The 21202-nt window shown below is 43.3% G+C and overlaps 1 protein-coding gene across 1 annotated transcript; it reads left to right on the top strand.

Annotated features, from left to right (window-relative positions):
• The first annotated feature begins 5190 nt into the window (after positions 1–5190).
• On the top strand, positions 5191–19055 carry LOC124264362. The gene is given in 6 exon segments (XM_046699115.1): positions 5191–5340; positions 13990–14940; positions 15915–16368; positions 16371–17059; positions 18021–18273; positions 18741–19055. Coding segments are annotated over 6 exon segments (2679 nt in total). The 5' UTR covers positions 5191–5295; the 3' UTR covers positions 19028–19055.
• The last annotated feature ends 2147 nt before the right edge of the window (positions 19056–21202 follow it).

Below are 21202 nucleotides of genomic sequence, written 5' to 3'. Positions count from 1 at the left end.
CGGTCTGTAAATAATCGAGTCTGTGTCAGACAATCCAGTGATCAACAGCATGAGCATCGATCTACGCAATTGGGATTCGATGACATGTGTCAACCAAGACAGCAAGCGTGACCACCCGATCCCGTTAGTCGCCTCTTACGACAAGCATGGGTTGCTGAAGATCAATTCTAACCGGGACCTTCACGGCGCGAGATAGGATGACGCAAGAGAGCAGTGTGTTAAAAACAAACGTGAGATAATGTGGTGTGTGTGAACGTCACCTCGGCAATATCCGGCCATATTGTAACGCGATATTGTGGAACGAAAACTAGCAAAATATCGCGAAATAGAGTCGGTAGGGGTGTTCTGTGGTGTCTCAACAATAGGGGAAGTATTACACGCTGCCGGTGTGAGCTGAGATGACAAAAGTGAGTGAATGTAGTTTTACGTCGATTTTAGCAATATTCCAGCAATATCATGGCGGGGGACACCACACATGGGCTTCACACATTGTACCCATGTGGGGAATCGAACCTGGACCTTCGGCGTGACGAGCGAACGCTTTAATTACTAGGCTACGCCATTGCTCCTGACGCATTAGACGCGAAGCAATATGACGCATTACGCGTGAGGTAGGATAACAAGACATGTGGACGTGACGTAAGTTAGGGTGACACAAGGGATGATGTAAATGAGTGAGTGAGTGAGTTGGCTTTTACTCCGCTTTTAGCAAATATTCCAGCAATACCACGGCGTGGGCACCAGAAATCGGTTTCACACATTGTGCCCATATGGGGAATCGAACCCGGTCTTCGGTGTGACGAGCGAACGCTTTAACCACCAGGCTACCCCAGCGCCCCATTGTAGTAGGAGATGGTGAGGGGAGGGGTTGTAGATGGAATTAGGTTAAAAATGGTAGTACGCCGCAAGCGCGAGACAGCATAACCAGTTTGGTTCCATGTCACAGATGTAGGAGATGATAAACAGCAAATGCCACATAATTCCGGTAAAACATTTGTTAACACGCCAGGTCAAATACGTATAAAAAACACAAATCGATCGCAAACTCCAGAGATTAATGATTTTCTTGCACGGCATATTTCGAATTCATGGTAAAGGTGCTTTTTGTTTTCACACGAAACACCAATACATTAACGCCAGGAATGTGTCTGAAACGAGATCAACGTCAGCAAATTGAAACCACAAAGTGCTAATGACAGTGGTTTCTCTCTGAGCAAGGGTCTAACAACATCAAATTTTCACTTTGTATCGATGCGGAGGGCATTTTATGAGATAGATAGATGGATAGACAGACATAGATAGATAGATAATAGATAGATGGAGGGAGATACACCCACCCACTCACTTGCCTTCACATTTACCCACCCATCCGCACACTCCCTCCCTCACTAAGGGATAATGACATGAGTGAGTGAGTGAGTGAGTTTGGTTTTACGCCTATGTTAGCAATATTCCAGCAATATCACGGCGGAAGACATCAGAAATGGGCTTCACACATTGTACCCATGTGGGACTCAAACCCGGGTCTTCGGGATGACGAACGAACGCTTTTACCACTAGGCTACCCCGCCGCACCGGATAGATAGATAATCGTGTCTGGACTAGACAATCCAGTGATCAACAGCATAATCATTGTTCTACGCAAATGGGATACGGTGATATGTGTCAACTAAGTCAGTGGATCAGTATGCAGTGGATTTTCATTCTCAACTCCCTGGGGAGAAAAACCCAAACTGCCTGTGTGGCGAAATATAGTTTGCATAAAATGTCGATAAACAGACTGATAATGCAATAACAGAGACTAAATATGTTGGCTGCCCGTCGGCTTTCATTAATATATCGGCTTGATTTAAGAATATTTAAATTCAAATTCAATTATCAGAATAAAATAAAAAGAAATGACGCCGGAATTTGAAAGAAGGGTTTTGTGACATGTCACTTTAGTTGGACAGCTGTGCCACAAAATTCGTTCATCAATGTCACAATACTAAGTATTATTGCAACTCCTTGACCCTTTTGTTTGGTGATAAATTTTCAAGAAAACTACACGATTTCTGAGACAAGCTGCCGAACCAGGCTAGCTATTCTCGAAACGTTCGTAGTCCTACGCCCATTCTTAACACATTGGCTACGATCAAAGTTAAGAATTCTTAGGGCTACGAACGTTTCGAGAATAAGGGCCCAGAAACCCATGCCTGGTGTTGCCGCCGTGATATTGCCATTTCCACTCACTCACTCAAGAGTTGCGTCCCTTGAGCACACCAGGAATCTGTGTTGTTTCTAGATTTGACAGCACCATACCAGTGCTCGTTGGTTTCACCAGAATGGTTAAGGTCTGAGACCTACATCCCTTCTGGCTTTCCACCAGCGGTGAGCTGAGACGAGAATAGGAACCGTAAGTAGGTCACGGCACTTCGCGAGACCTTAGTCCTTCCGGTGACAAGCAACGTGTCATACCTTTTTTGAATGGTCTTATGGGTGTCAGTTGACAGTAAGGAACCGATAATCCTTGCAGGAATAACAAATTTCCGATCTAACCATCCCCAAATTAGCCAACTACGACTGACTGACTGAGTATGGTTTTACGCCGTTTTTATCAATATTCCAGCAATATCCCGGCTGGGGACACCCGAAATGGGCTTCACAAATTGTACCCATGTGGGGAATCGAACCCGGGCTTTCGGCGTGACGAGCAAACGCTTTAACCACTAGTCTACCCCACCGCCCATTAAAGCCGCACAAAGCGATATTCCAGCTATATGGCGGCGGTCTCTTTATAATCGAGTCTGAACCAGACAATCCAGCGATCAACAGCATGAACATCGATCTACGCAATCAGGACACGATGACAAGTGACCATTAAGTCAGCGAGCCAGACCACCCGATCCCGTCAGTCGCCTCTTTCGACAACCGGATGGGTGAAGGCCAGTTCCAAATCCGTCTTGTACACTGGGTCCGGTCTAGTAAATTCATATTTGGCCGTCGCGCAATTTGGAACCAGAACTGGTTCTTGAATATACGCTTGTCACCAAAAATCTGGTACCGGAAGTAAGCTGGACCTCATCTCGCAAATCGCAAGTTGGCTTACGCAAAGGGAGCTGGGAACCAGCTTAGAACCGGAAGTAGCGCCTCGCGAGACTTACAGGCCATTTCGAAATACTGTTCAAAGTGGCGTAAACATAAATTCCCTCACTTATTCATGTCGCTGCTCTGTTAGCGAACGGACAGCCACAACTTGATTCTGTCCAAATAAGGACAGTTTCAGACCTTAATAGTTACTGATCAGTGTGTCATTATAAGCATTATAAATGTACTTCGGAGTAGTGATGGGAATTGGTTAAAATCTCATAATTGATGATTGGTTCAATACAACCGATCAATCATCGAAAATAATTCGTTAGCGTTACTTATCAAATTTTCCTGTGACGTTTGTTAATGCACACAAACAATAAGAAAAACATGTAGTTCTTTGGTGGGTTTTTTAGCAAATTGAACAAATGCATTTGCAAATTTCACATTTTTTAAAGGATGGCTGGTATGTTAGGAACATAAATGTCCTGGAGTCTTCAAGATAAATTCATAGTTATTATGAAATGTCAATTTAATGACACAGACAAAACCAACCTTGTGAAAAATATTGTTAATGCAACAAGTGTTCCAAAATTGTTTGTGTTCCGATTATGAGAAAATATGATCAATTGCGTAGTCGTTTAGTCATTGCGACCAATCTTCGATCATTTCAATTAATCGTACCACCACTACTTGAGAGGCAGTTCGACACACAATTGACATGGCGTGTTCACTGGATTTTATGGACGCTTCATATCTCATCCTCACCAACACGACTACAATTACTGATTCTTACACTGAGTGAGTGAATGAGTGAATTTTTATGTCGCTTTAAGCTATGTTCCAGCAATATTCCCGCGGGGAACACCAAAAATGGTCTGCACACATTGTACCCATAAGGGGAATCGAACCCGGGTTGTGACGGGTCTTCGGTGTGACGACACTTTAACCTCAAGGCTTGCAAACACACGCCGAATAGTGACTGAGTAAGTTTAGTTTGACGCCGCACTCAGCAATATTCCAGCTATATGGTGGCGGTCTGTAAATAATCGAGTCTGGACCAGACAATACAGTGATGAACAGCATAAAAATCGATCTGCGCAATTGGGAACCGATGACATGTGTCAACCAAGTCAGTGAGCCTGACCACCCGATCTCGTTAGCCGCTTCTTACGACAAGCATGGTACACGCCGAATAAACACACTTACCATCACCAATACACACTACCCGAATAAACACCCTTCTCGTCACACACACACACTACCCGAATAAACTACTATGTCACCCGAACATACTACCCGAATAAACAACTTCACACACACACACACACACACACACACACACACACACATACACGCGCATGTCCTCCATGTACCCATAACCCAAATAAACACCCGAACAATCATCTACTTCCCTACCATCTACGTCCCTGAATAATCTGACATTTTCTGTGTCTTCCCCCAACAAATACAACATATTTACCACTAGGCTACCCCATCGCCCCTCGGGTTTCATGAACCACGAGGGTTTCACACCTCAACAAGCTGTATACTCTACGGTACTTTAATAGCATACAATTGGCTCGAGTGAGTGAGTGAGGTTAGTTTTACGCCACACTCAGCACTATTCCAGCTATATGGCGGCGGTCTGTAAATATTACAGACCGCCGCCATATAGCTGGAATAGTGCTGAGTGCGGCGTAAAACTAACCTCATTCACTCATTCACTAAACGCGGCGACAAACTAACTAATTCACTCACTCACTCCTAACTTGTCAATCACTTTACTGTCAAAGGGGACCAAAAAAAATTAATAACAAATCATAATTTCATTGATTTTATCCTATTATATTAATTATTGTCATGTTACTATGTTTTACATATTTAAATATATAAACGAAGCAAATAGGATTATTATTGATAATAATATTGGTCATACAAATACAAATTCATGGCTCGAAAAAAAGCAAAATGGATTGTCAAGCCGAACACAAGCAAAACAGTTTCTGCAAAGACGCCTCATTCGTGAACAGTTCAAGTCATTTCATCCACACCTAACATTGTCCCCGAATCGGTTACAACACGAGGATACACGAGAAATTTCTCAGCCTGTTTTCGAATGCTACAAATCGCACAAACGCAGCCGCACGTGCGAGGCACGTGCACAGGGGAAGTCCTGGGTCGCAGCTTGTGGGTTTGTCTGGACACGCTGTATGCTGGTCAGACATGTCCAACTTTGTCGTTGTCGGATTTCTGACGCTGCTTCTGCAGGTAAGTATTAATTAAGTTTTTATTAAAATTAATTATGTACCGTCAGTTGGTCTGAGGTTTCAGACACTATTAACAACTCTCAAGCATTCAGGCATCGGACATTGTCTTACGTACCCATTCCCCCACATGGGTACAATGTGTTAAGCCCATATATTTCTTTATACTGCTGGAATACTGCTAAAAACGGCATAAAACTAAACTAAACTGGAACGATTTCCACCCGTAACCTCCGTCTTTTTATCATTCTATGCCTAAGAATAGGTGGGTTTTTTTGTTTTTTTAAAAACTAACCCTAAACCAAACCATACACCCTCGAAAGATCCTAATAAATAGAATACACTTCAAGCGGGGGTTACGGGCGGAACTCTTACCCCTAAACCTAGCCCTAACTTAAATTTTGGACTTTTAATTATTTTGCTAGTTCTCTAGTAATTGTTGTGTTAAGTTTTGTTCATCATTCTAGAATATTTATACATAGTATTTGGGATGGGGGAACGGGATGAACTCTTACCGGTTTAGGGTTAGGTTTAGGTTTAGAGTTTGGTTTAGAGTTGGGGGAACGGAAGGAACTCTTTCCGGCCGCCGTATAGCTGGAATATTACTGAGTGCAGCGTTTAACACAAACTAAAAAACTAAGCGATTTGCACCTGCAGGGATACTGGATCGTCGTTTTCTATTTTGTTTGGGTCGAAAAGAGTCACGAGAGTTTCTCTGAGAGGATACGTAAGTCCCAAAACGTTCGAAGTAAATTTTGATCTACCACACCTTTTATCGTAGTATTATTGTAATATTAATTTGTGGCTAGATCTAAGCACAATCACCAATGACTGAAGGGATGGTGTAAATCCAGCTAGGGTCCATGCTGGTAGCTAAAGTACTGTAAGTCACCAAGGTCCCTATCATACTGATCTGCCTTCAGTTGTCAGCGATATATAGCCTGTTTTTATATTGTATTGTCTTTAATTCTATCGACCGCCTCCGTGGTGTAGGGGTTAGAGCTTCCGCCCGAAGAGCGGAAGGTAAAGAGTTCGATTCCCTGTGTGAAGCCCATGTCAAAGCTGATTATCTTTATGGATAATATGAATTGGTTAGAGATATATCTGCACTAGAGGGTTAAAATGTCCGTTTTTCGATACGGCATGTAAGTTTCAGTTTTCAAAATTACCAGTAACAGTATTCATATGCATGTAAGTTGGTAAAACCGGAACATGACTCTAACGGAAAAAAGTAACTGCATAACATGAAATTGCCGAAACTAAGTTATTTGAAAAGTTATAAAAATCCTGAATAAACATGTAGCAAAGCACTCTGCATGAAAGTTGATGTCGCGAGTGGCATTGTACTTTGTGCACAATATTATCTTGTCAATAGTTTAACAGTGATTAATGAAAACACCACAAATCATGTTATTTTTGCATTTTTACTTCATGAAAACGGAAGTAATCCCACACTATTTTACGTGAATCATCTGAAAATGTACTACTCACACTTTGCTAAGTATCACAAATTCACAACTTTACTTAAACGAAGATGTATATTTTGAAATTGTATCCATTTAAAACTGGATAAATGATATGGTAACCCCCTCTTTAGGCAAACAGTCACTTTTATCTAACCTAATGCACTTGATACATCAGTAACCATACAAATGGTTTTCATGGCACCAATCAACCATTTTGCACATCGTGGAACGAGTCATTGACAAATAAACAATACATGTCAATAGCAGGAATGGGATCCACAAAATTAAATGACATACTGAAACCTAGGATCCATGCTTACAAAAAGCTTAGCTATTTAAACCAAATTTGACACCACATCATATTTTTTTGTTGAATCCATGATTTGAACCTTAGCAAAGTGTGAATAGTATATATTTTGAATGGAATACTTCTCTACTTACTGACTGCATATGTTTTGTATTGTTTACTATAATTTCTGTATAAACATGAAAACGATCAGTTATGTGAGGGCAATTTAACTGTTAGTTCGACGTTTACTATGATTGCATGATAACTAAAGTCACATAAATGACTTATGTACCACTCAAGGTGAGGGGAAATTGGGTCGTGCTTGAGAATATTTCGCTCATATGACGACGTGCATGCGTGTGTATGTGTATGTGCGGCTGCTTGTACTAGCCCAGACTTAAGCTGGTTTTATAGTACTAGCCCACTGAGATACCATGCCGCAGTGAAGCATGAATACCCCACTTAGACACATTATACTGACTCCGAGCCGACCAGTCCTTGTTGTACCCATTAACGCCGAGCGTCAGGCAGGGCCAACAAGTACCATATTTTAACGTCTTTTGGTATGACGCGGTCGGGGATCGAACCCGCGACCTTCCGCTCTCCGGGCGGACGCTCTAACCACTACACCACGGAGGCGGTCTGTACCACTCAAGATGTTGGATAACTTGGAACACAATGCTTTTAAAATGAAGTATGCTTTATGGATGATAACTTGTTTATTGCATAGTGACGTTTCGGTGTACTTTCTTAGTTATCAAGCCAAAGGTGAATACAACCAAGTGATGAGGAGTATGTATACAGAGTATGGTGTCTTTGAACGACATTTACAAGTGATACACAAAGACAAGAATTAATGGATGTCAACTTTATTTTGATGGAATAAGAAAATACTCCAAAACGCTCTGTCCATCAGAATAAAGAAGTTGACATCCGGGCGGTGGGGTAGCCTAGTGGTTAAAGCGTTAGCTCGTCACGCCGAAGACCCGGGTTCGAATCTCCACATGGGTACAATGTGTGAAGCCCATTTCTGTTGTCCCCCGCGGTGATGATGGTGCTGGAATATTGCTAAAAGCGGCGTTAAACCAATGTCATTCAGTTGACATTCTTAATTCTTGCCTCTACACAGTATGCTGTGACAAGTATCAGAATAACATTCACGGCTCCAAACGGTCGGACTCGCTGAACGCAATTCCTCTTGTTCACAATGAACATATAACCATTTACACATAGGTATCTTCCACAAGAAGTAGGAAGAAACTTGTAGTCTAAATTGTGCATTTGCCATAACTGAAGTTGTGGAATTGATGATAAAACCTGTCATTTGCAACATTCATATAGCATGAAAGTTTATAAGAAATTATATAATTTACCAATGATTTTGAGTGAACTAAATGTTCATTTTATTGATCAGTCAATGAGTGAACTCTTAATCAAAGTCATTGAGTGAACTCAAGTACTGTCTGAAATAGAAAAACTGGGGTATTTTTCACATTTATATCTACATTTTATGTAGTTAATTTGTGAAAGTTTAAAATATCTGTTAAACTAAGTTCGGCCTAACTATAGTCTCAGCGGTTGGGAGACAGGAAACGTGAAAAAGGACTTTACTTGGGAGAGATTAGTGCAGAAATGAGCAATGCGGGGTGTTTTCCCAATGCGACTTGTTTGGAACAGGCCATGGCTTTATGTTAATTAGTGTGCGAGGATATTGTATTACAAAGGGCACTTTTAAAATGCCCATTTTGAAATTAGACCTAGCTTTATTATAAACGATTAAAAAAAAAATGAATACCGAAACTAGTAAATGTAATTACCATGAAACAAACAGGCTGGAGGGGTCGTGTCAAAAGCAAAACCAGGCCGGGTGTCGCAGACAATGGTTGGGGTCGGACTGGGAGATAGAGATATCAGCTAAAATCAGCTAATTTCAGATCCCTTAGGGTAATCAAACTGGCGAAGTAAACGGCATGTCATAACAATTTACATGTAAAATCCAGTCCTGTCGATCTTCGGGTGGTCATGCCACATATATATTTTGAGACATTTAATACGATGGCTGGTTTACGCTTTTCCATGGGCATCATACTCTTTTGCATCTCAACGTAAACTTTAGGAAAGAAAGACGTTAGATGTTAATCAATAGATAAGATATATTCAACACACAAGAAAAAACATAAAATATCTGAGGCAGCACATGCATTTCATGCCAGGTGAGTCGAGGGTTCGTCGTCATACCTGGCTGAGCGACCACATTGCCATATATAGTCTGATCTATTGTTTTCAACAGCAAATTGGTATTTTTTTTTCTACGTTTTGCCCTATTTTTACGAGTAAACATGCTTTTCTGGATATCCTATTAAGCCATAGGCCGCCATACAGCTGGAATATTGCTGAGGACGGCGTAAAACTTAACTCGCACACTATTACGCCATAGTGGCGTGTCTCGCTTAGAAACAGCGTTAGAAAGACACGTAGGTGACCCAACCCTATTACTATATGAAAGTAAAGGGATGTAACGACGAGACCCTCCTCAATCAAAGTTAATTTTCACCACGTAAAATACTTGAAAGGCCCCGTCGAAGCATACGGATTGAAAGTTAGGTGATTTCCCTACAAAATGAGCTATAAATGGCCACAATCGGATCATTATTTCAAAAGTTATACGCCACGACTCACCGAAAACAGCTACCTCCGCTATTCCTAGCCAAAATCATGGATCAGTCAAGACGGCGAAAACTCGCCTTTTAAATTCTTTTAATTCCAACAAAGTTGACAGCACCTATGTACGGCTAGATTCGATCGGCAGCGGCATTCCACGGGTCTAAAAACTTATTGCAACATCTACATATCATTTTCTCGACAGTAAGCAGGCATTTTCTCAAATCATCGGCAATCATACTCTTGTCGGCCATAGATGACGTTGACATTCAAGTGACCTGAGCTGATCCACACAAACTGACTCGGGCCATCCGATTGGTGGAAAATAAACTATACTGTAAGATTTTGTTTGTTTGCTAATAGGCGCGAAATATGAACTTTGCAATATTCCTTCTATTTTGGATGATGTACGGAACAGTAAATTCGTCAGAATAATTTTAGAGGTTATAAAAATGCATTTAATATTGATTCATTTTTCGGAAATTACATTTATAAATATTTAACCTCTAAAATTATTCTTACCAATTTACTGCTCAGGTCACGTGGCCGACAAGTGAGTATGATTTGCCGATGATTTTGGAGAAATCTAACTTTGATTGAGGGGTGCTTTCGTCGCTACATCAATAGTTTAGGGTCTATATACCTGTTTTCTAACGCTGTTCTAACGCTGTTCTAACGCTCTAAGCGAGCCACGTCCCTATGTATTACGCATCCCACTGAACGACCCGATGTGGGTATTTCGACATATGCTTTTTGCAATTGTGTAAATTTTAGGGATACAGAGGTAACAGCCTAAATACAGTCCACATTTCCCCACTCCAATCCTTGTAAAACATGTTTTTGTTCTGATTAAATGGCTGCCCACATGGCAGGTCAAACATACCATGTGCTCAGAAGTTTCCTATCTGACCGATTCCATAGCCTCACAGCTACCCGGTCCATATGCTGATATAGCCACAAGTACCCACTTCCACCTCATTTACAATGGTGTACCCTTGGTCTCTGTTGATCAACCCGTGAAGATCCGGGTTAGAATTGGTCTTGGCAACCCAGGTTTCATGCGACTACCGGCATCGGGTGGTCAGGCTCGCTGACTTGGTTGATTCATCATAATCCCAACTGCGTAATTGATGCTCATACTGTTAACTGGATTGTCTGGTCCAGACTCGATTATTTACAGACCGCCGCCATATAGCTGGAATATTGCGGCGTTAAACAACCAACCAACCTCTGTTGATCAAAGGACCCGTGAAGATCAGGGCTAAAATAGGTCTTCAGCAACCCATGCTTGCCCTAAAAGGCGACTTTGCTTGTAAGAGGCGACTACCGGGATCGGGTGGTCAGGCTCGCTGACTTGGTTGACACATGTCATCCGTTCCCAATTGCGCAATTCGATGCTCATGCTGTTAATCACTGGATTGTCTGGTCCAGACTCGATTATTTACAGACTGCCGCCATATAGCTGGAATATTGCTGAGTGCGGCGTAAAACTAAACTCACTCACTCACTGTTGATCAAAGTACTTCGATGGCTTCCAATCGTTTCATTTTCGCGAAATCCTGATTCTTGGTAGACAGGATTTCAACATTGTCAAACTACATTGTCAACCAAAAGTCGCTGTGTTCTTTAATCTGATTAGGTAAAAACATGATCGAATGATAATTCGATTCCCTGAAAATGCAAGACTATTTGCTGCATATTAGTACGTAAAAATATCTCACAATTGTATTGTTGCGTCGTCAGCAGTGGTGACGTCATTCAAAGCATGTTCTGACGTTAAGTCTGAAGTCACAAATGAGCAGTTGCCATGGGAACCAGCCGAAACACCGGCTGATGACGCTTCACTGTTCTACCCTTACTCGATGTCAATAAATGCAGATAGAAAAACGCGTGTGGACCTTTTGGTTTACTTGTTTTTACAATGTCGATTAACATGCGTTGGCCAATTTCCGGGTGTTATTGAGTATTTGAAGCACAATTGGCCAACACATGTTTATCTCCTAATTAGATGACTGAGGATTTTTCGCTGGTGGTCTGAGAGGGTTGATTTGCTGCCTCCTTGGCTGTTGAGGTGCGGGCATCTATAGGACGGGAGGTGTAACCTCCACTGGAGTCGCCACATTCACAGATAATATTGTAGATCATTCATTTTATCTTGTGTTTCTATTTATGGCTGTACCCAAACGTATTCCAATGAAATTCGTCATTTAAGTATCGTCTGAGAGTGTTACTAATATTGTATAAATATTCATTTGGTGTCAAAATTTCTAGACTGCTATTTCTACATTTTTCACCGCGTACATAGAGAATACTACACGAGGTCTCATTACATACGAATTATACGAAACGAGTGTCCTTCCTATGGTATCTGACCGAGCGAAAGCGAGGTCAGATAGCATAGGAAGGTCACGAGTTTCATATGTAACGATTCATATGTAAGGAGACCGAATGTGGTATTTTATTTATTACCCACGTCTTACATGCATTTAATTGACAAAATGGCGTGTTTTTGTTATTTTTATGGTTTCAAACCGAAACCGGTTTCATAAAGAGCTTGCGGAAGAGTTTTGTACTGCAGTCAGACTGTAATGACGTCACTGCCTTGGTAACCGACGTCACGATGCATGTCAGTTGTCATCGCCTCGTACAGCCTCCTACAGTAAACTACTCCGTAGCACCCCGTTTCATGGTTTGCAGTGACTTCATTCGCCTTACGTCACTGGTGGAAACATTGGGTTTGTTTTTCGACGGATATGTCTCAGGTCGACTCACAATTAAACAGCGACAAGGCAACGTTCGCAATGTTTACATTCCCACAATGCATTTAAGTTGTAGAATGAATGAATTCACGTGTTATGAATGAAAAAATAGTTACGTCAGAATGTGACCTAATTGAGAGGTCATCGGTTATCCAATCAAATCGTCAGAATCTCAGGTCAAGTCGTTACGACACAGGTCAACGCGATACGACACTCGTGTGACGTACGAGAATAGTATGCAACTACCCATACGTTGACCACGTGGGTAATAAATCGGCTTTACCTACTAGGAAGGGAACCCTTGAAGATACGGGTTAGAACTGGTCTTCAGTAACCCATGCTTGTCGTAAGAGGCGACTATAGTCCGTTAACTTCATTTGAAACCGATGAATTTCTCACTAACACAAAATCTAATAATTGCAACAAAATCAAACTTTGCACAATGACATGAAATCGACAGACCAACTCTGATGATTTGCCTCATAATTTTGGATACCCGAATAAGAAAGTTGTTTAACAAACGATCATTATTTTGTTGTCACTTATCGCTATTTCTTACGAGGTATGACCACTTGCTGGTAGAACAGCCAGGTTACCAACAAGCGTGTGCAGTGAAATTTCAATTTCACACGTACAACTAGCATACCTGGCTGTGCAGGTGGGATATATACACAGCACCTGAAACAGTGTCAGGTGGCACACTAAACCGAACCATTAATCTTTCCCAATTTCAACAGTGGCCAAATGTGACATTTGCTAACCTTGTGAGGTGGGTGCTTCATAGGGATGTCACGATACCAATGTCACGATTCGATACGTATCACGATACATATTTTCGCGGCATTGTGTAAATTTAGTTACATTTTGAACATTCATATTTCATATTTTATAATTGTCGATGAAAAGACCAACATTTTTTAATCTCATAGATTGAAATGTTCTGATTTCCCATCTTTGTGCATGAAAAATAATCATGTATAACTCTCACATCATAAACCATGATACAATTGCAAAATGTAAACGATACATAAACATATTTAAATCGATACTTTCAAAACTAAATAGACCCGTGAAGATCCGGGGTAGAATAGGTCTTCAGCAACCCATGTGCTTGCCATAAAAGGCGACTATGCTTGTCGTAAAAGGCGACTAACGGGATCGGGTGGTCAGTTTCGCTGACTTGGTTGACACATGTCATCGGTTCCCAATTGCGCAGATCGATGCTCATGCTGTTGATGACTGGATTGTCTGGTCCAGACTCGATTATTTACAGACCGCCGCCATATAGCTGAGATATTGCTGAGTGCGGCGTAAAACTAAACTCACTCACTCATTCAAAACTAAATAACGATACAGTTTTGAATGTATCGATAATTGTATCGTCTTAGAAAAAGCATCGAGGTATAGATGTATTGTGGCATCCCTAGTGCTTCACCCAAAGTAACCCATAATACCAAACTCCTCATCTTTCCTTGCAGTTCCAACGGTCTCACCTGCTGTATCTCCGATCCAGTGGAGTCCTGAATGAGGCTGCAGTTCGAGTGACGTGCTCCGGTTATTCTCCGTTGGCTTCCAAACTCATGGTGGCCAAACAGCTACATCCACTCCAGGGCTCCCTCATCCTGAAGCCCCAATGTGATGGCGGCGCAGATGCCTATAAACCCATCATACCAGTTGGGAAGGTCTTCAGTATTTACTACAGAGGGGATCACAGTTTAAGATGCCTTTTCAAGAAGGGCACAGCTTTTACTCTGGATATTCAAGTTGTTGCATTTGGGTCTATCGTTGTCGGGACGTTGACAGTCTCCTGCCCATTAAAACTGGTAACCGCCAAGCTCAATCGTGATCCATTCCCACCGTACAATTTGAATTACAAATCTGGGTCGATGCCGGCCTCAGTCGTTGGTATTAAATGCAACTACGACAGTTCCGTAGACTTGACGTTCATCCCTCAGAAAAAGAAGAAAATATTCTTGGTATCCTGTTTCAAGGTTAAGTTCACGCATACCGTTGAAGCAACGGCTGTAAAATCTCGTGCTGTCTTAGACGCGGATCCATTCACGAATTGCGTATTTCGCTCCGACATACCGTCTGTCCGAGATGGCGCCACTAAATGGAAAAGAGCTGCCAAAACTATCAAGGGTATTGAAGTGTCCATCTTTGATTACTCAACGTTGACTTGTGAAGGTACAGGTGTGATCGTCCCTTGTAAACCCCCTCCTCCAACCACTACCACGACTCCAGCTCCAACTACAGAGAAATTTACAACGCAGAAATTCACGACACAACAATGGACAACAGAAGGCTTTACAACGGAGCCTACGCCCGAAGAAACCACTCCAGGGCCCACGACAACCGAAGACTTTCCCACGGAACCATCGACCACACAAACTACAAGACCAACAACGTCCAAAGCGACCACCCCCAAGGCCACCACGCCCAAACCGACCACCACGCCCAAACCGACCACCCCCAAGGCGACCACGCCAAAACCAACCAGCCCCAAGGCGACCAAGCCCAAACCAACCAGCCCCAAGGCGACCACGCCCAAACCAACCAGCCCCAAGGCGACCACGCCCAAACCAACCACCCCAAAGGCGACCACGCCCAAACCAACCACCCCCAAGGCGACCACGCCCAAACCGACCACTCCCAAGGCCACCACGCCCAAACCAACTAAGCCCAAGGCCACCACGCCCAAACCGACCACTCCCCAAGGCCACCACGCCCAAACCGACCACTCCCAAGGCCACCACGCCCAAACCGACCACACCCAAGGCCACCACGCCCAAACCGACCACTCCCAAGGCCACCACGCCCAAACTGACCACTACCAAGGCCACCACGCCCAAACCGACCACTCCCAAGGCCACCACGCCCAAACCGACCACTCCCAAGGCCACCACGCCCAAACCGACCACTCCCAAGGCCACCACGCCCAAACCGACCACTCCCAAGGCCACCACGCCCAAACCGACCACTCCCAAGGCCACCACGCCCAAACCAACCACTCCCAAGGCCACCACGCCCAAACCAACCACGCCCAAGGCCACCACTCCCAAACCAACCACGCCCAAGGCCACCACCCCCAAACCAACCACCCCCAACCCACCACTCCCAAACCAACCACCCCCAAGGCCACCACCAAACCCCACCCTGAAGGCCACCACGCCCAAAGGCCAACCACCCCACGAAGGCCACCACGCCCAAACCAACCACGCCCAAGGCCACCACTCCCAAACCAACCACGCCCAAGGCCACCACTCCCAAACCAACCACGCCCAAGGCCACCACTCCCAAACCAACCACGCCCAAGGCCACCTCCCCAAACCCCACGCCCAAGGCCACCACTCCCAAACCAACCACGCCCAAGGCCACCACTCCCAAACCAACCACGCCCAAGGCCACCACTCCCAAACCAACCACGCCCAAGGCCACCACTCCCAAACCAACCACGCCCAAGGCCACCACTCCCAAACCAACCACGCCCAAGGCCACCACTCCCAAACCAACCACGCCCAAGGCCACCACTCCCAAACCAACCACGCCCAAGGCCACTCCATCGCCACCTGGTTTCACTCTGAACAAAGCAGGAGCTTGGATATCCTGTTCTGATCGTCTGTTTGACCCATCTTTAATATATTTCTCCGAGAAACTTCACCCCCTCCATAAACTCCTTGTACTCAGACCCAGCTGCAAGGGTGGGTCAGACATAAAGGCACTTCCTGCAGATCTGTATGTGTATTACAGAGGAGAGGCGAACACATGCCTCTTCCAGGTCAAAGGATCCCTCTATACAATTCGGTTTGACGTTTTGGCATATGGTACGCGCTCTATTGGGCGCCTTGATTTCTATTGTATCTCACAACCTCTCACAAAACACATGTACCGCATGTATTCCCACCATACCCGCTCCGAATAATCCCTAATCTCATTCAAAATGTTGATATTGACTGCAGTAAGAAAAACTCCATCACCGTACAGCTGCTTCCACAACGATCTAAAGTCGTCGTTGCTTTGAAATGTCAGGACTCGACCAAAACATTTGTCGTCAATAATACACCTGTGGAGGTCAAGATCTGGAAGAAGGGAGCTGACAAACGGTCAAAATGTGTTTTCAGAAATGATATCGGGATACAACCCGGCGCCATGATGCCGAAGTTGAACGTTCCTGTGCTATTTTTCAAAATGGCAGATTTCAGTTATCTGGGCACAGGTAGCATTGAACCTTGCAACGAAAATCCGGATAAGTTCATATTGGACGTCAGCTCTCACTGCGGCCGGTCGACGTCAGACGCAGCCTGGATCACCGGCATTAGTGACGTTGACGCGGAGTTCCAAGCTGTTTGCAAGTCTGGAAACGTCTTCAAATTCCACAACGCCAACGGGGATCGCGTCAACTACCGCCTGCCTGTGCAGTTCAAGGGAGATACCTCGAAAAAATGCGTCTTCAACAGGAAGGAGAATTCCCAAGTTTACGTCATCACTGTGAAAGCAAGCTGGGGCGAGGGGAGTAACCTGATCCACAAAAGCAACAGAGAATACCAGGTAGGTAAATGCATTGTTTATTGAAAAACGTTCACCATTCAAAACAGTCGACTGACCACCGTTTGTCAAAGCAGGCAAAGGAAGCATCAGATTGCACCTGTTTTCGAATTGAGCAAAACTGGAAGGAGTTTTACTGTTTTAAATAAAAAATACCAATATGTTCAAATGACATTATGTCGTTTAAACGAAATTTCTAACAATTTGTCCTGTTATTCAGTCTTGAGCAGCTGGGTGCGGTAGGGCAGCTTAGAAGTTAAAGCGTTCGCCTGTTCGCTCGTCACGCTGAAGACCAGGGTTCGATTCCCAACGTATACAATGTGCGAACCCATTTCTGGTGTCCCTGCCGTGATATTGCTGGAATATTGCTAAAAGCGGCATAAATTTCTTTCACTTGATGCTTGTCGTAAAGGTGAATAGGATCATGTGGTCACAGAAATCTGGACATACTCAGACTCGGCATAATCCTGTATGTTATTCAAGGAGCCCAATGCAACCATATATGCTATTGATTTTGACATGTTTCTTCATTAATTCCCACCTGCTAAAAAAATGTGTCCAATCTGCCATGATATGGACCATGCTCACGTAATGTCGCGTATGAGTCATGTTGCAACCGTTAAACTAATAGAAGCGAGTACTGGCTTTGTCCTGCGGGAGGGGTGGGGTTTTCTAGGGGTTAAAGCGTTGGCTCGTCACGCTGAAGACCCGGGTTCGATTCCCCACATGGGTACAATGTGTGAAACCCATTTCTGGTGTCCCCCCGCCATGAGATTGCTGGATTATTGCTAAAAAAGGCGGCGTAAAACCCAACTCACTCACTTTCTGTCCTGTGCCAAAGAACAAAAATATACTCGCGTTCCACGACTGTTCATCTATCTTGCTGAACAAACTTTACAAGATGTAAACAAGTATACGCTTGATAATCAACGATTGGTTTCACCTGCTTTTGTTCCGTTCGAAGGTGACGTGCGTTTATGGCAGTCGAGGTTCAGACGACACTCAAATCCAGAGCATTTCTGACAGGCTTATCGCGGCAAAGACCGTGCAGGAGAACAGGGGCCCGGATAGTGTGTCCACCATTCAGCTGGACGTTGTGGATGTCCTGGGCGCGCCAGTCACCTTCATGCCACAGGGAAGGAAGGTTAAGTTGAGTGCCAGGAGCAAAGGTGAAGGACGAGAACTGGGCATCAGGACGATCGGGTGTGACGCCATTGGTAGGTAGTTTCCTAATGAAGTGAAGTAACTGTATGCCAAAACATCTCCCCAGGGCCATATCTTCATAAATATCGAGGTGGTAGCCTTGTAGTTAAAGGGTTCGTCACGAAGAAGACCTGGGCCCGAATCCCTACATGGGTACAGTTTGTGAAGCCCATTTCTGGTGTCCCGCGCCGTGATGTTGCTGGAATATTGCTAAAAGCGGCGTAAAACCAAATTCAGTCAGTCAGTCGTAAATATGTTTTCGCCCATTGTCATCGATTTCCACTTTAATTTGAAAGCATTATTTGAAGTTCATTTTGACTTATTGTTTACATTATTCGCTTAAAATCCATATTCTTTAGTGTCTTTATAGTGGAAGATACAATGCTGTGTAAATCCACTTGGCGTTTTTATGTTACCCGAAAATTGAAAATCACTTGAAGACAGGTATGTATTCAACCAGATTCATGTTTATGTCAAATAGGCACGAAGACAAAGGCCAGGTACGCCGTGATCCGTGCAGGCTGTGGGGACGGGCTGATTTTCAAGAAGAGCGACGGATTTACAACAAATGGACTCGCAGCTACTAGCCCATACTTCAAGGTCTTCGCCATGCGCGATGACAATCTGGTGAAATTTGAGTGTAACTTTACAATGTGCGCCACCAACTGTGACGGCAGTTCCTGCAGCGTCAGTAGACGACGTCGGGATGTTCTCGAAGGCAGCGTCGGCATTGAGCATGCATACACAAGGACCATCAGACTATTGTGATTGGGTACCCATAAAATCGGGAATGGGACTTGTGTTGAGTCTTTTTATTCCTGGCAGGGTGGTGGGGTAGCCTTGTGATTAACGCGTTCGTCCAAGCGAAGACCCGGGTTCGATTCCCCACCTACGTAAGAAAACGTTAAGATCCGGGTTAGAATTGGTCTTCAGCAACCCATGCTTGTCGTAAGAGGCGACTAACGAGGACGCGGTTGACACATGTCATCGTATCTAATTGCGTAGATTGGTGCTCATGCTGTTGATCACTGGGTTGTCGATTATGTATAGATGCAATATCGCCGAGTGCGGCGTTGAACGACAAACCAACTACGTGCGTAAAATGTGTGAAACTGGGATCTTGTTGGAATGCTGCTAAAAGCGACGTAAATCCTTACTCGATGCTCTTGGAACGGAGCAGTAGTTAAGTCAATATAGCCAAATATGGACAACCCACCGCAAATTGCAGCATGTATGATCTCGACAGACTTACTCAGAATCAAAACGTCCATAGGGGAACACGGTCAAACTTGATTCCAAAGGTCCCAGCGGTCTAGGTAGCTCTGAAGCGCATGTGAAAATTGTTAACTTTTAAATTTGTTTCCTTTGAACCATAATGCATATCAAATGAAAGCTCTTTGTGGGCATTTCAGAATTATGTAATTTAGATATGATAGAAAATCGGCAGATGAAAATCTGGGTTAGAATTGGTCTTCAACCCATGCTAGTGACAGGCGACCAAAGGGTGGTCTGATTCGCTGACTTAGTTGACACGTCATCTATCTCGGTTGCACGGATCGATGTTATGCTGTTGACCACTGAATTGTATGGTCCAATCTCGATTATTCAGACCTCTTTCAAACAGCTGGAAATTGGCTGCGTGCAACGTTAAACAATTGTACTACCATTATAACGAAACCAATCTTGATATTGTTTAATGCTCACGGAACATTTTGGTTTTTTTAGTATATTGAAAGAGGGTACTAAAGTACTGTCGGAAGTAGAAAAAACTGTTTTTAGGCTGTTACTCAGTATCACTAAAATTTACACAACTGCAAGTAGCATATGTTGAAATAACCCACATCGGCCTAACTGGGCTTTCCTTGGGATGTCTAATAGGATATCCAGAAATGAATGTTTACTCGTAAAATCGGGCAAAACATACGAATAGCTGTTGAAATCAATAGATCAGACTATAGATGGCAATTAGGTCGCTCAGCCAGGTATGACGATGTTCCGTCGACTCACCTGGCATGAAATGCATGTGCTGCCTACAGGCACATGGGGTCATCTCAAAGATATTTTATGCTTTTTCTTGTGTGTTGAATATGTCTCATCTATTGATTAACATCTAACGTCTTTCATAACATTTGTTGAGATGTAAAAGAATGATACCCATAGAAAAGCTTAAATCAACTATCGTATTCAATGTCTCAAAATATATAGGTGGCAAGACCACCCCAAGATCGACAGGACTGGATATCATGTGTTAATTGTTAAGTCATGCCGCATACTTCCCCCAGTTTAATCCCCTACAGGATTATCTTATCTTAGCTGATATCTATACCCAACACCCAACCACCGTCTGTGACACTCGTCCTAGTTTTGATTTTGAGACGACCCCCCCCCCCCCCTGCCTGTTTCTTTTTAGAGTGATAGTGAGGCTCATTTGTAGCTACATCCTTAATAATTTCAGTGTTAAAGTTAGTATTTTTACGTCAGCTATCGTTTAAAAGGAAGGTAAGTCTAGTTTCAAAATAGGCATTTTAAAAAAGTGTCCTTTGAAATACAATATCATTGCACACTAATTTGCAAAAAGCCATGATCTGATCTGAATAAGTCGCTTTGTTCTAAATACACCGCATTGCTCATTTCTGCACTAATAACTCATAAGTGAAGTCGAACTTAGTGTAACATATATTTCACATTTTCATATATTAACTTCATAAATTGTAGATAGAAATGTAAAAAAATTAAAAAATGTCTATTTCCGACAGTACTTTAATATAGAATCGAAGATATTCAGTTCACATACTGGATTCTGTCTTTTAAAATGTGAAAGAAATGAAACGGCCAGTTTACTTTAAAATAATACCTATATAGGCATTTTTATAAAAATGCACAGTTGAGGTTACCGTAAAACTCCGTATGTAATCCCTATAGCTGCTACAAGTCCAGCAACCT

The sequence above is a fragment of the Haliotis rubra genome, unplaced genomic scaffold, assembly GCF_003918875.1.
Source record: "Haliotis rubra isolate DU_JTF1 unplaced genomic scaffold, ASM391887v1 Scf92, whole genome shotgun sequence".
NCBI classification, from domain to species: Eukaryota; Metazoa; Mollusca; class Gastropoda; order Lepetellida; family Haliotidae; genus Haliotis; species Haliotis rubra.
The sequence above is the reverse complement of the archived record's forward strand: the minus strand, read 5'-3'. Positions and strand labels throughout refer to the sequence as shown.